Below are 16,070 nucleotides of genomic sequence, written 5' to 3' on the forward strand. Positions count from 1 at the left end.
ACAAGATTCTTGCCGAAAATTTTGGCACTTAGGCTTAGACCCCTACTAGCTAAAAGTATCTCCCCTTTCCAAGGGCTTTTGTACCTAAGGGAAAATAACCAGGATAACATCTTCATAGGTGAGGGAAATCTTTCATTTCATGAGCAAAATTAGAGCATAGTAAGGTTTTTTTTGCCCCTCAAACTAGACATGTCTAAAACCTATGATAGTGTAGAATGGTCAATTTGTTTGGCACTCCGTGACCAGACAGGATGTCCATCTGTAGCACATAGTGCACAAACAAGTTGAGACTTGGATTTGATTGGATTTTTGGTATTTCTAGTAAAACCCTAAGCTTCATACACTACTCTCTCCTAGTATGTCCTAGGTCGGTCTAATGACATCATATGCTTATAATTTAATACAATTACATGTGAGTGCATATGCAAGTGTTCTAAGTCCTAAATTCATCTAAGTTTTAAACTAGACTTGATCTTCGCATCTTCTTGTGCTTTGAACTTGATGCTCATGTTGACCTTGATTCCTTGTCTAAGATTATTTGATTTTGATTTGGGTTTGAACATCTTGTGATCGAATTTGGTCCAATGAGTTGAATTCGGTCCACTTGTTTTAATAATGAACTTGACAATCACAACTTAATGTAGACATTAGTAATTTGTGTATGTTATCATCAAAACTAATAGAGGTTGACGTGAAAATGCTGACATGGCATTTCCCAACATTTTAATTCCTTCTTATTATAGAAGTGGTCTCAATACTCCTTGATCGGTTTTTGAGGCTAATGCCTTCAAAGGGCTTTTTATTGCATGAATTGTGCTAGAAATTTTCCACCTTTTTTTTCTTGTTGATGATACATTTCTCTTTTGTAGCTCCACTATTGAGGATGTGTGTATGAAAAATGATATCAAAATGACAATTAGAGAATACAAGTGGTTTTTTATTATTTTTTATGTTTGGTAATTTTTTTTGGGTACATAATAATTTATATTGTATTTTCGAGGACAAACATGGGGATCCTTGAATGCATACTAAGGAATAAATCCATACATGTCAAAACATTTTATATATGTCAGATTACTGAATTACTTTAAGGCCTATTTGGTTACATGAGTTTGGAGATTTCAAATATCTAGAGATTTTAAATCTACAGATTTCAAATATATGGAGTCATAATTCATAAAATTAACTGTTGGGTTAACCTAAATTGTGGAATGAAATATGTGGGTTCATCTGTGATTTTTGTGAATGTGCAAATGTTTAGCGCTTTTATGGTAGGGGTGAAATCTTTGGATTTCACCTCATACCCATAAATCTACAAATTCACGTTCTTAGTGTAAAAGGATGAATCTCTAGATTTCATGAATCCAGGAATTTTCACAACCAAATCGATATAAATCTCGCATTCATGAATCTAGAGATTTGAAATCTCTAGATTCATGTAACCTGTAACAACCCCCGTATTTCTAACCCGGAATCCGTATTGCAAGTCCGAGAACCCGAAGGTCTAGTCGGATTAATTTGTGGAGTGTCCAGATAAAAGTCCATGATCCATACCCTAAATCGATGGATCCGGATTCTCTTGTTGAAGAACCCGCCTTCTTTGGGAAGTTTGATCTCCTGGTAGAAGGCGTGTGGTATTTGGAGATGTCCGGAATGAAGGTAAGACCCCCATGTGTTGATTACGGCTAGGTTGTGTTTGGGTTTCAACCCCCCTGAGCAAAGCACCCTTATATAACAATATACTAGGGGGAGATTGCTAGTGGCGGTTGATTGAACCAAGCGACCACCAGTATTTGCTTGCTGGAAAATGCCCTATTTTGCCCCCTATTCGTTATAAATAGCATCCATCGCCCTATTAACGCTTATTATGTTCAGGATTGCTATTTTGGGCGATTAGGCAAAGATGGAAACGTCTTGGAAGGTGGGCGAAGTGTTGTTAGTGTTCTGGAACCTTTTTCCTTCTATTCTTGGTGATTCTGGTTAAGGTAATGAATCTCTATTTGCTATTCTCTTCTTTTTAACCTCTAATTGATATGAACACATCCCCATTTTGTTAGTGGTTACCCAATTGATTAGTTGTAGCTCCCTTTCTAATGTTCTTGATGAGATTCTATCCAGAAACGAATCCCTGCATTTGTTAATGGATGGATCTAATCAAGGGGAGAATTTTGGGTAGTTGATCTTTGTTAATTTTAGGGTTTTGTTCCACCCCTTTGTTATAGACCTATTAAGTTTGAAATTCGGACTAAGATCATCCCAAAATGGATTGAAATCGGATGATCAAAAGTCTAATTTTCGGAGTTGGAAACTTTCTGAAACAGGGGCTGTCGCTTGTGGAGGTCGCTCAACCTAAGCGACCACTGGTTTCCGATGGATCGTAGGTTTGATTTTGGATTTGTTTTGACTATTGACTCTTATACATTCTTGTAATCCTATGGCTAAGTGTCCTCTGTTTCTACTAAAAATCTTATAATTATTATTGGATTGCAACTTAAAAAGGTTCTATTAAATTACAAGGTAAGGACATGCATTCTTATTTATATGCAATTACATATACATGATGATTCAGCTGTTCTATTTACTATTCTTTGATCATGTAACTTGTTGTAATTGTATAAAGCATGTGAATCTTATAGTATACTTGTTGTTTGTGGTGTTCCTTGATGTCTTTCATCTTTTATGATATTGCACAATTGTTCATGGTATGATAAAGAGTGATGTAGTGTAGTTGTGATGGAAGGGGTATTTCAATGGGATATATTGGCTAGAGATATCGTGAGAGCGGTATGGGGACACATGCTCATTGATGCCTCTAGCACTACCATGATTATTGGATGACATACCTAGGAGAATTTAGAATTGCATGGCTAAGTACCCCATATGCTATTACCCTTTCGGCAAGGGAATTGAAGTTGGGTGACCCGTGACAATGGTGATGTGACTGTTTCATCCTACAACGGTAACCAATCCCGTGCGAGAGACTCAATGGTCCATTATTGGTCATGCAATGGTAGGGTTGCATATGTTAGGGTTGGGCTCATGGACGTCCAAGGAGCTGATCGGGTGTCGTGAGGAGTCATGAGAGCATCCGCCCCAATAATATGTGAATGATCATAGGGTTAAGGAGTGGAGTCCAACAGCGGTAGCTAGTCCTTGAGGGTTCTCACTCCTAAGTTGCGAAGGATACTGAACCTAGTTGGTTGGTGCCATAGGGGAAGTATCTGGACTTCATATAGTATGTTACTATTATGACTTGCATTGGATTAGAAACTCCGACATGCGTCAGTACTCATTGCCAATGGTCGTGGTGAGAGAGTGTTGACTTAACCCCCAGCCATGGTTTGAGAGCCAGGTGTGGACTTACCCCTTTGCCCAGGATCCCTACAGAGGTAATCAGTCCTTGTCGGATCAGAGTGATTAGACCTACCCATAAGAGGGCTGGTGTATATCTTAAAGCATGTCAACTGTTAGAGACTTGCATAGTTAGATCTTAGTAGCATTCATATTTCTGCATACCATCCATATCATTTCATATATGCATTCATGGATTGTATTGACATATATATGAGAATTGTCTGTTCCTTACTGAGTTCATCAGAGCTCATTCCTTTCATTTTATATATTATATGAGTGTACAAATGGCAGCACAACGTCAGAAGTTGGAGATGATTCGTATGAAAGAGCCTTCTCGTATGAAGTTGATGTAGCATAGATAGTGGTACATGAACTTGCAGAGCATAAAGCCTCCCGAAGATGCTTGGTGTGCGCTTATAGCACCCATTGATGGCGACGGAGGCAAATTGCCAAGATTTTGATAATCGTATGGAGAAAGATTGAAGGACCCCCTTTACTTGCTAATTTAGAAAACCAGTTTTTCGATTTAAAATAGGGTGGATGAAGTGGAGAGGTGTGTCTGGGGTCTTATGTGATCGGCGTATTCCATTAAAGCTTAAAGGAAAATTTTATAGGACCGTTGTTCGACCAGCTATGATGTATGGTGCAGAGTGTTGGGCTGTTAAAAAGAATCATATAGATAAACTCGGTGTAGCGAAATGATGATGCTAAGATGGATGAGTGGCAAAACTAGAATGGATAAGATAAGAAACGATTATATTAGAGTTGGGTTGGGAGTTGCTCCCATAAGTGATAAGCTTAGAGAAAGTCGTTTGAGGTGGCACGGCCACGTTCAACGGAGACCTATAAATGCTCCTGTATGGAGAAGTGATATAATCCATATTGAAGGAACTAGAAGAGCTAGGGTAGACCTAAGATAACCTTAGGAGAAGTGGTGAGAAAAGATATGTATAGCTTAGGCCTTGTATCTAGCATGGCCTCGAACAGAACTGATTGGAGGGCAAGAATCCATGTAGCCGACCCCATTTAGTTGGGACAAGGCTTATTGTTGTTGTTGTTGTTGTTGTAGATTTAGAAAAGAAAACCGGAAAAAAGATTATTTATTTTATTTATTTTGCTTCCGCTGAACTCGATTCTACATTTTGATTCTTGATTCTTTCCTTTGATTCTTTCTTAGATATTTATTGGAGTATTTGGACTACTGTAACCTTTTTATTAATTATTGCACTTATTCTTGCTTTTGATTGTCTATACTTATGTTTATTATTATTGATGGGTAAGACCGTGGATTATGTGATGGTTCACTCCCATGGGTTGTCGGGCGGATAACCGAGACCGACGGATGGGGTATGACATAACCAAATAGGCCCGAAAATCTTTCGTGAGATTTGAAATCTCTAGATTCATGTACTTCAGCTACATCATACTCAGGAGCAGAACTGAATTCAACATTTGGGGGGCAGGGGGGGCGAAGAATGAAAGTCTAGATCACCTTCCTGTTGGAAATGCACTAATGTTTTTTCACCACAAATATTATGTGGACCCTTATAAGACCCACCGGAGTCCCACCTTTGAATTTGATGTGTCCTAAAAGAGTTTAGCCACCAAGAATGGATCATGACAAAGCTCTGGTTAGTTTCGTAGTTTAAATCGAAAACGATAATGGAGAGAAACGATTCGATACCTCAATTGTGGGTGAATATATAGTTTATATAGGGTTATCTTCTTTCCTTAACCGTTGGATTCGTTCGTGCTTCTTCTTGGTGACCGTTCAATAATAAGGGTTTTACCCTTATTTCAGAATTAGTGGTAGTTACCTTCTAGGACACGATTGTCCACCTTGTATTAGTGGCAATTACCCTTTATAACTCAATCACCTATCCCAAATTATTCGGGATCACGTTCATCTCCATAATTCACCCTCATGTTAGTTATTGATTTGAATTCTAGACTGACCCTGACCGGGTTTCTTGACTCGAACATGGTTGAGCTCGTCTCCAACCGGAGTCAATGACACGACCAAGGTCGAATATGTTCCAGTGTTATTTTATCCTCATCAGAATTATTTTATTATATTAAGGCATATGCCCACATATATTTTGTGGGGCCCACGCATATTTGAAAAAAAATAATATTGATAATGATATTTTTTTTGATAAAATATAGGTAAATTAAAGTAATAATACAAAATGAAATGACACATGACTTTCAACCCTAAAAGTTAGATGCAAGCCAAAATTTTATTTGGTAGAAGATGCAAACCAATGGTAGTTAGTTACCTTACTAACTAGACACAAGATTTTTTTTTTTCTAAATTTCTCTTAACCTACACTTATAGAAAGAGAAGAGAAATAAATAGGAAGAAAAGAGTAAAGATGAGAGAGGAAAGAGGAGAGAATAAATAGAGATTAAGGAGTTAGTTTCTAATTAGGAATGGCATTTTGAATACCTAAATAAGATTATTTTTTCAAAATTTCCTTAACCCACAAAAAGAGAAGAGAATAAATAGGAAAAAAAATGAAAGAAAAGAGAGGAGATAATAAATAGGGATTGATGAATTAATTTTTAATTAGAAATAAGATTTATATCTATTATTTTACCTTAAAAAATTATTCTCAATAAATGGGAGGAGGCATGGCCCCTCCCGCCCCATGTAGGTTTGCCTCTATCTATTAGCTTTCAATCTTCCAATTACAAGACTCGTAATTACAAGTATAATATCGGATACAAGTTCCAAAGTGGGGGTGATATTTTTACAATCCCAAGTGTAGGTTCAAAATCATCCATCAATCATCTTGCTAATCTACAAAGACATGTTTGTAATAATATATTGGTTGATTGTAGGTTTGGTCAAATGGTCTCAATCACATTAATCTAAGCTCAGATTTCGGTTGGATCCTTCTAATATTGCCAACAGAATAGATAAGCTCGATTTTGTGAGTTTACTCGTAATCTTTTAGGCCCTATTTGGTTATATGAGTCTTTAGAGATTTTAAATCTATAGATTTCAAATCTATATAGTCATAATTTTTAAAATTAAATGTTTCGTTGTGGAATGAAATTTGTGGATTCATCCTAAAAAACTATTTGATCGACGTGATTTTTGTGAATGTGCAAATGTATAGCTTTTAGTGTAAAAAGGTGAATCTCTAGATTTCATGAATCTAAAGATTTTTACAATCAAATGGGTATAATTCTCAGATTCATGAATCCAGAGATTTGAAATCTCTAGATTTAAGTAACCAAACAGGCCCTTAGATTCTCAGATTCATGAATCCAGAGATTTGAAATCTCTAGATTCAAGTAACCAAACAGGCCCTTAGAGGTTTTACCCATTTGATCTTTAAAGCCAATTTTTATTTATTTATTTATATCAATTCTCAATCTCTATTTTGTGTATTAAGAGAAAAATAAATACAATAATCTATTTTATTTTGTTAAAAAAAAAATTGGAAACTTTTGTTCATAATAAATTACATAATGAAGTTTGGTATGTTAAAATGAGAATATGTTAAAAGATTGACAAATGTAAATTGAGAACAAATCATTAAGTTTTGAGAGTGAGAAAAGTAAAAAAGAATAGTTTTTTTTCTAAAAAAATTGTATATTTACTATTATATCCCCAATTTAAATTTGAATTTTAAGTAGCTTTCACAAAAATGAATACAATGAGTTTTTCATCCTTACGGATACTGGAGGTTTTTTTTAAACAAAAATATGATTTAAAATAAATATCAAATACATAAAAGATATATAAAATATTAAAAAATGAACACTAATACAAAACAAAACCCTTTATTAATATTTAAATATGATTTTGCATTTTATAAAAGCATGGTTATGTGGATTTTCTTTTATTATTTTATATGATATTTGATTGATTTGATTAGCACTAGGACAAAGGCAGCTATCCATTGATTTGGGGTCTATCTTAATCAACTTTAATGATAACCTTGTTACAGTCGTGTACATTTAATTTTATTTTTTTGGTATCTGAGGTTCATCTGGGCCAGCTTGTGCGCACATTGATTACATCCTCAGGGGGATGCTTGTAGTTTGTAAGGGTCAAACACATGACCGCTCCACTAAGAAGTATGGATCTTACCACTCTACCAACTCTGCATTGACTAGTTCTGCACATTTAATGTGTAAGACTATCAAGCCAAATATTTTTGACCGTCGGATCAAAATTTCGGTCGAGATTTGATCTCAAAGATGGAAGCAATTCCCTTCAACGATCTCAACTATGTGTAAGTTGATCGAATTTTTATTTGCAAAACGGCTGCTGGCTACTGTCAAAGGTATTGATTTGCCACTTCATTACAATATGATTTAATGGTTGAGAATCAAATTATGGGTGTATTTGTAAATGATTTTTTTAATTTTTTATATTTAAAATTTAAAATTTTATAAATTTACAAAATAAGTCCTCGGATCGATCTACCCGATCCCAAACCCCCCATTTCTCAAGCCCTAGGTTTTGACGGCAAGATTCAAGCTCGCGTTATTGGAGTTTAGAAAGTGTAGTCATAGGTGGTATGTTAAAGCGGTTAAAGATCCAACTTTCCTAGAAGAAGTCTTGGGTTCGCACCCACTCTGTGGCATTAATATAAAAAAAAGCTCCCTTGAGGATTTAAATCGTGATGCGCGCAAGCTGGCCTGATGAACCACGTATCAAAAAAAAAAAAAAAAAAAAAAAAACCTATTTTTAACTCTCTTGGTTTTCCCTTATCAACTTCTGTTCATCGTCGGAAGTTTGAATGTTTCTTCCTTAACCTGATAGAAGGAAATTTCAATTACATACATACGCAAAACGTCAAGAAACGAAGGGAGAACGATTGCCCCAATCTCAGAATAAGCGGGCGTTCCTGGAATCGTTCGCCGTTCGATTTCGTTTTGCCTTTGAATTGCTCTATCTGGAACTGCTTCTTCACTGTCTGTGAGGGTAGTGTACCTCTTTCCTAATTTTCCTACTCCTTCAAATCGAAAACCCTAAACCCAAGTAGCGAAGGTTTTTCTTGTCTCTCTCTGCAGAAACTTCCCCTGCTCGGTCACAATGGTTTGTGAAATTCGATTGTGATGACGTTTATTTTGTGCAGATAACATGCTTGTCTTAATGATTTCCTTTACTGACTACAGTTCTCCTTTCTTATTCTTTGTTGATCTTCTTTAGCCGCAAGGAGATTATATCGACCTTCATCGCAAGCGACATGGCTATCGCCCTGATCACTTCGAGCGCAAGCGAAAGAAGGAAGCTCGTGAAGTTCACAAGCAATCTTCTATTGCTCAGAAGGTATTCTCTATTTTATTTTTTAAAATGTCTATCGCTTAACTTCTTGTTATTGCTTTTCCTTCATTTTTGGTTTCCCTCTTGAAAATTTGTTTTTGTTTTCTCTAAATTTTAACATATTAAGATATGTTCCTTTGAATCAGGCCTTGGGTATCAAGGGTAAGATGTTTGCGAAGAAACGTTATGCCGAGAAGGCTTTAATGAAGAAAACGTGAGTTCTGTTACGTTTCTATAGCTTTGTGGTTTTAAAACGTCTTAAAGATTTTATTTTACTATTTGATATACTCCTGCGTTATCTTTTATTGTCTAGCTTTGACTTTTATTTGGTTTCCAAAACGAAGCGAATCCTTTCATTTTAGAACGGTTTGGAGAGATGTGCACAACTTACAGTGTAAGAAATAGGTTTTTTGTTATTGAACCTGAGCTAGTTTTTGTTTAACTTTAGCTGCTTCACTGCTTTCGGCAAGTCTAGTTACTGCAAGTAGGATATTGCTGGAGTAACTGAGGTCTATATGGAGTACAAATTTAAATGTCTATCAAAGTTGCATTTCATTTCTCTTCATCATCATAAAAATAAAGTACCACTTCGGAAGTTTCATAATAGAGTTACAGTTTGCAAATTTAGCATTGAATGTCAGGGGTGCACTTGTATGTTTTGCCACAATTTCATTGATAAGATTTAAGAAAGAATACTTCTGTGACAAGTAATGAGATAGTAGAAGCTACAGTGCTGTAAAGATTGAGAAGTAATCTATTTGGGTGGTCTACTGGGTAATTGATCCTGAATATCAATTGTAGATCGTGGAGTATCTGGAATTTTATGTTCCTCTTCTGGTACCTACTCGAAATAAATTACCGAGTCTTCAAGCCTATGAGATTGTTGCTTCAACTCAAGCAGTGTAGATTTTTTAAGTGGAACTATAGGATTGTCAAACCCATAGGATGGATTTGAGCTGTTAATAGATATTGAACTTGCTTTGCCTGTCTGTCTGTTTTCATTTAACTTGCTTTTCCTATCTGTCTGTTTTCATTTAACTTGCATTTCCCAACTCACTGGTGGTCTTGGTTACTCCCGTATGTTTCTACTGATTGTCAAATGTCCATGACTTTTGGTGGTCCACTATTGCTCAGGGAACACCCATACGAATTTAGTTGAAAGTTGCTTGCCTGTCTTGAAGTCGGAATCTGTCCATAACAAATGAATGACAAGATGGATACCATGTATAGAATGTTGCTTTCTTCTTGAGGATCTGTAGGAACCCATGCATGGTAGGGCCCTTTGGAAAACCTGAGTGGTTGCCCTTGTCAATAATCTCTTGGCAATGTACTACACTAATTGTAATTGTTCCCTCCACCCCCCCCCCCCCCCCCCCCCCCCCAAAAAAAAGAAGGATTAAATGTTGGTTCCCTTGAGATATCTTCTTAGGAAATGCCATTCTTTGGGAGGTATCATTGCATTAAGTTAGATTTTTTACTTTGGAATGGTTAAGCTTACTCCAATAATGATGATGAGTGAGGTCATACAAAAATAACCATCATCTTTAATCTGGTGAAATTTCTTCATGCCAATCTAAATTGGAAGTGGTTGCTTTGGTCTCGGCAAAACATGATGCATTTATAGATTGGAGAAGGATCCATTAAGAGTCAGTAGCGTGGATCTAGGGTGAGTAGTGGTTGGGTTATACCTTCCTCAGCTGTTTGGTGTTAATCGGTAGTGAATTATTACTCAAGTTGGAACAGCAGTGTGTTAGGGTTTGTTTTCTAGGTTAGATGAGGGGAATTTGTGTACTGAAATTTTCAGATGAGGCTGCAACTTGGATCTAATTCTTCTAGTGCTGTGAGGGTGATACAATCCAATTATGGTATTCTGTTAGTTGGATTGGTTTATGGAGATTGTTGTGGATGACTTCCTGAGATGGGTGTGTTGTTTAGAGGATTTAAAGAAATAAAGTGGGTTGGGGATGATCAATTATTGGTGAGATTATCTTGACAGTTTAAATGAATGAATATGTTCCTGGGAGAAAGAAAAAGAGGAAGATAGTAGACAGGAGAAGAGAAAAAATCAGGTTTGGGTTGTCAAGCTAGGATCCCCAAATAGGATTCAGTGTCAAATCCTTATGCAACTCTGATTGGTAAAAAAAAAAAATTCCCAGTACTAATCCTGTGTAGTATTATTTCTACTGTATAGGTCTGTAATCTATTTCGATAAACCCAAAAACAAGAAGCCTAAGGCCTATAAAAGCAAATCATGGGTCAAACTAAGGTTTCCTGAGCCAATATACCCATCTGGACAATTTCTGTTGCATCAAAACATTTTAGGAAATATTCTGAGTCACAAGATGTGATAGATGATGCTGGTCATGATGATGACCTTAGTGGTGGTGTGGATTTTCTGGAAGGGGAGTGGCAGTAGTAATTGAGCTAACAGTATACCTGAGTAGAGATGATTGACAATGGAGATTGGCAAGAATTGGAAATAGATAAGAGAGGGGCTGCGAAACTTGTTTTCTTAAGCCTTGAGCAAATCCTTCACTTCTGGAATGGGTCTCTAAATATTCATCTTTTGATCTGGTTTAACTGTGGCCTTCTCTCCTTTTTTGTTTGGTATACTGTAGAAGGAAGTAATCATGTCTAGAAACTTGTCTAAGAATCCTTGCTTCTGCTTTTAACCTGTCATGGTTACCACTCGGTCCTTTGTATACCCTCACTAGGTATTCCTGTCCTTCAGCCAAAGCATGGGTCAAGTGGCAGCCTACTAATTTTGTGTTAGAGTCAATTTTTGTAAAGTTGAAAGGAAATTAAGGCATCTGGATCAGGTGTGGGATTAAGGGACTAATGAATTGGCACCTCCTTTTCAGCTTTGTCAAAGAGTCTGATTGTTTTAGTTTCATTGTATTGCTTTTGAATTTAAAAATTATGGCCTGTTAATATTTTCACTGGTTAGGCAACTGCTTCATATCTCGTGTTACTCTACATTTGTTGGAAGTTCTGTTAGTTTTAACCTCAGCCTTTCAACTAGGTTTGTAGTAAGATTCTTTATACTTTGACAGGCTTGCTATGCATGAAGAATCATCAACTAGGCGTAAGGTGGACGATGAGGTTCATGAAGGAGCTATCCCTGCTTATCTTCTGGATCGTGAAACAACAACAAGGGCAAAGGTTTGTAGTTCATGTCAATCAGCTAGTTTTCTGTGCTGCTTTCATGCTTGCACGCATGTGGATGATAAAATCAATGGTTTATCCAGGTCCTTAGCAACACTATTAAGCAAAAGAGGAAAGAAAAGGCAGGCAAATGGGATGTTCCACTGCCTAAGGTAGGTTTATCTTTTGACTTTTGGACTGCTATTATTATCTATTCATGTCACCAGACAAAAGGCTAAGTTAATAGTTTGCGTTCACTTGGTAGAATTTTTTAATCAGTACACTTCTAACTCCTGGAGATCATTATAATGGGGAACTATTTTTCCCTGCAGGTAAGACCTGTGGCTGAAGATGAGATGTTCAGGGTTGTCAGGACTGGTAAACGGAAAAGTGAGTTTCCTCTATTCTATTTTTATTCTTATAATGATTTGTAAGTTTTTATATTTCATTTTGTTTGATGTTGTTTCATATTTTCCTTTTATTTTTACTCTACATTTTGTTTTTGCAAATTTTGACTTCTGTTAGTCTTAAGGTTGTTAGGTATTTTCCATTCATGCTGGTGTACATGTTTGTGAGCTTATTTGATGTGATGAGATGAGATGATTTTTGGACTTCTTTTCTCCAACATGCAAACATGGGATTTTGGTTCCTTTTATCTGTGTACTAATTGTACTTAGCTATAGGGTTCTGAGACAGCAGACTTTGGGATTGATGGGTAGTGAGATTGAGAAGCCTAGAGTTGGAAATGCAACTTAGAAGTAGTTCTAATAGGTGACAAGATTGAGGAGGTTACTGGGTGAGGTGAATGCCTGTTTGAAGCAGACAATTTTTATGAAGGAAGCTGTTTTTTTTAATCAAATGAAATGAAAGATATTGTTTGAATCAAATTCCGAGCTTAGTGTACACCATATAGTAGAGATCTATTTGAAGGTTGACATGGATGCTAACCTTACGAAGGACTTGTCACTGCATGTATGATTTGTATCATTATTTAAGAATTGAACTAGAACATTTTCAGGGTTTGTTGCATTCCCATGGAAGGAGTCACAAAACAGAATCAGACCTATTTTGTTGTCTCCAGTGGATGAAAATAAAATTATTTTTGTTCTTGTTTGGTATTTGTATTATGACTCGCTTGCATGTCATTCCAAGCTGGGATTAATATAGAGTTAATCCCCTCTCCTTTCTTCTGGGCATTGTCATCCCCTTTTGCTGTTAAAAATTGATGAAAGTTTCCTAACATTTTTTATTTTGCAGCAAAGCAATGGAAGAGGATGATAACCAAGGCCACATTTGTGGGACCTAGTTTTACAAGGAAGCCTCCGAAGTATGAAAGATTCATTCGTCCTTCTGGCTTGCGGTTCACCAAGGCCCATGTTACACACCCTGAGCTTAAGTGTACATTTAATCTAGAGATAATAGGAGTGAAGAAAAATCCCAATGGTCAAATGTATACTTTGGGTGTTATGACCAGGGGAACTATCATTGAGGTAATATTAAGGCCTAGCCTTGGTAGTTCTTTTGATAGCTTCCACTCGTTTAAACCTTCCTAAACATATTTCTCTGATTAATGAAAATTTTAAAATTTTGCCATTTCTGCAGGTGAATGTTAGTGAACTTGGTCTGGTTACTCCAGCTGGAAAAGTAGTGTGGGGTGAGTAGTCTTCTTGTATTTGAGTTTGTTCATATTTGTTCATGTTTCCTTGTGTTAATGCTTCTGCTAATGTTGGTTGATGGTTACAGGAAAATACGCTCAAGTTACAAATAACCCAGAGAACGATGGTTGCATCAATGCTGTTCTGCTAGTTTAGAGGAGTTTTTAACGCTTGGTATCATCCCTGTATCTCATCTAAAGAAAAGATCTTGTTTTTGTAATATGAGAGCAACCCAAACTGTACTGAACAATAGAAATTCTATTATTTCAGTACAAAGAGTAGAGTGGTCTGTCTACAAGTTACTGAGTCCTACTCCTTTTGAGTACTTTAGGTATTTTGTTCGGCAAGAATTTCCGAAGAGAATATAATGAATATCCCACCCAGGCTTCTTTCTGTTTGCAGTCCTGTGGTTTGCTTACAAGTATGATAGCTGTAGATCAGTAAAATTGCTCATTAACATATAATTTGCTAAGGGCAGGTATGTATGTAAATCGATGGTAGAAAATCCGCATTTGTTTGTGCCTTTGTTTAATTGATTAAAAAATCTGTATTGAAAAATTGGTGGCTTTGGAAAACCATCTGAATCTGCTTATGGTGTTGGTTTAATCTTATTTGTTCTGTTGAAAGGGATTCTGAGTACGCAATACAAAATTTTACCTCTTTGGTCCCTGACGCCCTATTCTATTTTGTGACGAGTGTAAATTGATTTATTTAGTTTCATACTAGAAAATAGTTACAATAAAATCAAGTAATTTCTCCCACTTGGCCTCTGAGCAAGCAATGGGTCGATCCAAAGTTACCGACCAACCATCAAATCAAATTTCTCCCAACAACTTTGACACTTCACATGAATAAAACGGTTGAGTCCACTTATTCACATTACACATTACAAAGCTGGCCTTTGGATACTCATACTTTTAGTTTAGATAATCAATTGAAACGATCTGGCTTAAAGCAACCACAAGTGTGGGCTACTCCCATCCCTCTGCCAAAAAGAATTAATCATATTCTGGGTGATGAATGTTCCCCAGATCAAATCTCGGTAAAGATTTTACTATGAAGAAATCATGCAACCTCACCCTTCTCTAAATTCTTTGTTTCATAATCTTGCAGCAAGAACATGACATTGTGGAGCCATTTTCAGAGGCCATCAGGTTTGATTAGACTCCAGGCCATGAACTTGTTTCTCGATGATAAAACATCTAAGATGTAGATAAAGACAGATGGGTGGATCAGAACTTCTCTTCCTACCATAAATGCCTACTCTATTATTTCTCTAGATCAAGACATAATCCATTACTCTAGTTACACACAATTTTAGTCCAACTCCAGTTGGTATATACTAAAAATTTTACATATAACATTAATTATCTAAGTAACGCAGAATCATGGACAAAATTAAGATACTAAAATATTCTGCAATCATAGAAATATGGTTCATCTTAACCAAAAAAAGTACTCTTCCCCATAACTCCCGATCCCAACACAAATAATTCAACTGGGTGGTTGAGAAAAATGAAACAAACATGGTTAGTTCACTTACAGCACTAGAATCTTGGCCAATAACCAGAACTATCAATTCTGGTTCAAACTTCTGAACAGCAGAGACAACCAATTCATTCATGGCGTACTCATTTCCCCCATTAGGTAGACATATATTCAGATTAAAACCTAACCCTAGCCCTTCACCATTTCCATAATGTACATCGATGTCAATTGTCACAACCTACTTGCAGCCAGAGTCTAAAGCCAACTGAACAGCAAGACCAGCGTTGTTGAGGAAGCAATAGCCATCAGCTTGTGTAGGGTGAGCATGGTGACTGGAGGACGTACTAATGCAGAGCAAATCTTCCCTTTCCCATCTAATATGTATTTCATTGCTGACAGTGTTGTACCAGCTGCAAGAAGGGACGCATCCCAAGAGCCAGGGTTCAAGAAAGTGCCCGCACAGAGTGTCTTAGCCCCTGCTGCTTCATCCGCTTGCACTAGTTCTTTAATAAATATACTCTGTAATTGAAATACAGAAATAGATCTAAGTTAGGGGGGAAATTGTGTTTTTTGTAATTGATCAATGCTAGTATTGTTAAGGAATCAGCAAGAAAAGAAGAAGGAATGTCAAGTAAGGAAACTGAAGTACCTGGAGTATGAAACAGATGCAATTCCGAAATCTGAGCATGCCTTCCTGTATGCCAGGAGATGTAGGGAGAGATAGGACCCTTTTTGAGAATAGAAACATCACCCGATCAGAGTTTTCAAGATGTTTTTCCAATACATAGAGGAACCCTACCCTGGATCGAGGGTGGTATCGAAAACGCCTGTTTCTGCATTATGATTCAGCATTCCTTCGTGCCCAAACACTTCAATTCGATGGAGTGATGAAGAGGGAAGTGAAGTCATGAATGTGTTCTTAAAGAAAGCAATCCAACAGATTAGATTAGGGAGACTCAGAGGTCACCCATCATTTATCTCTTTCAATACTTAGCTTTGCAACTTAAAAATTGCGGGTCGAAGAAGTTGCATCACTAAAGCCCTCGGCCAATTGGTTTTCATTTTAAAATTAGAATCTATTTTTGTGCGTTCAAAAATGCTTCTGCAAGAATCTGTTTACGTATGAATTCTACGCCATAACA

At 36.7% G+C, this 16,070-nt stretch overlaps 1 protein-coding gene and 1 pseudogene across 2 annotated transcripts; one reads left to right on the forward strand and one right to left on the reverse strand.

Moving 5' to 3' along the window:
* Positions 1-8,091: 8,091 nt before the first annotated feature.
* LOC149011663 (uncharacterized) lies at positions 8,092-13,693 on the forward strand (the record flags this gene model as incomplete). Of its 2 annotated transcripts, none has more annotated exon segments than XM_089164200.1 (9): positions 8,092-8,413; positions 8,528-8,647; positions 8,788-8,855; positions 11,695-11,803; positions 11,890-11,958; positions 12,118-12,175; positions 13,043-13,275; positions 13,388-13,439; positions 13,529-13,693. In XM_089164200.1, coding segments are annotated over 9 exon segments (780 nt in total). In that variant the 3' UTR covers positions 13,597-13,693.
* A 1,145-nt stretch (positions 13,694-14,838) lies between these two features.
* Positions 14,839-15,837, reverse strand: LOC149011664 (histone deacetylase 8 pseudogene; annotated as a pseudogene).
* Between the last annotated feature and the right edge of the window lie 233 nt (positions 15,838-16,070).

The sequence above is a fragment of the Hakea prostrata genome, chromosome 7, assembly GCF_041222555.1.
Source record: "Hakea prostrata isolate BN-2017 chromosome 7, UWA_Hpros_2, whole genome shotgun sequence".
Lineage (NCBI taxonomy): Eukaryota > Viridiplantae > Streptophyta > Magnoliopsida > Proteales > Proteaceae > Hakea > Hakea prostrata.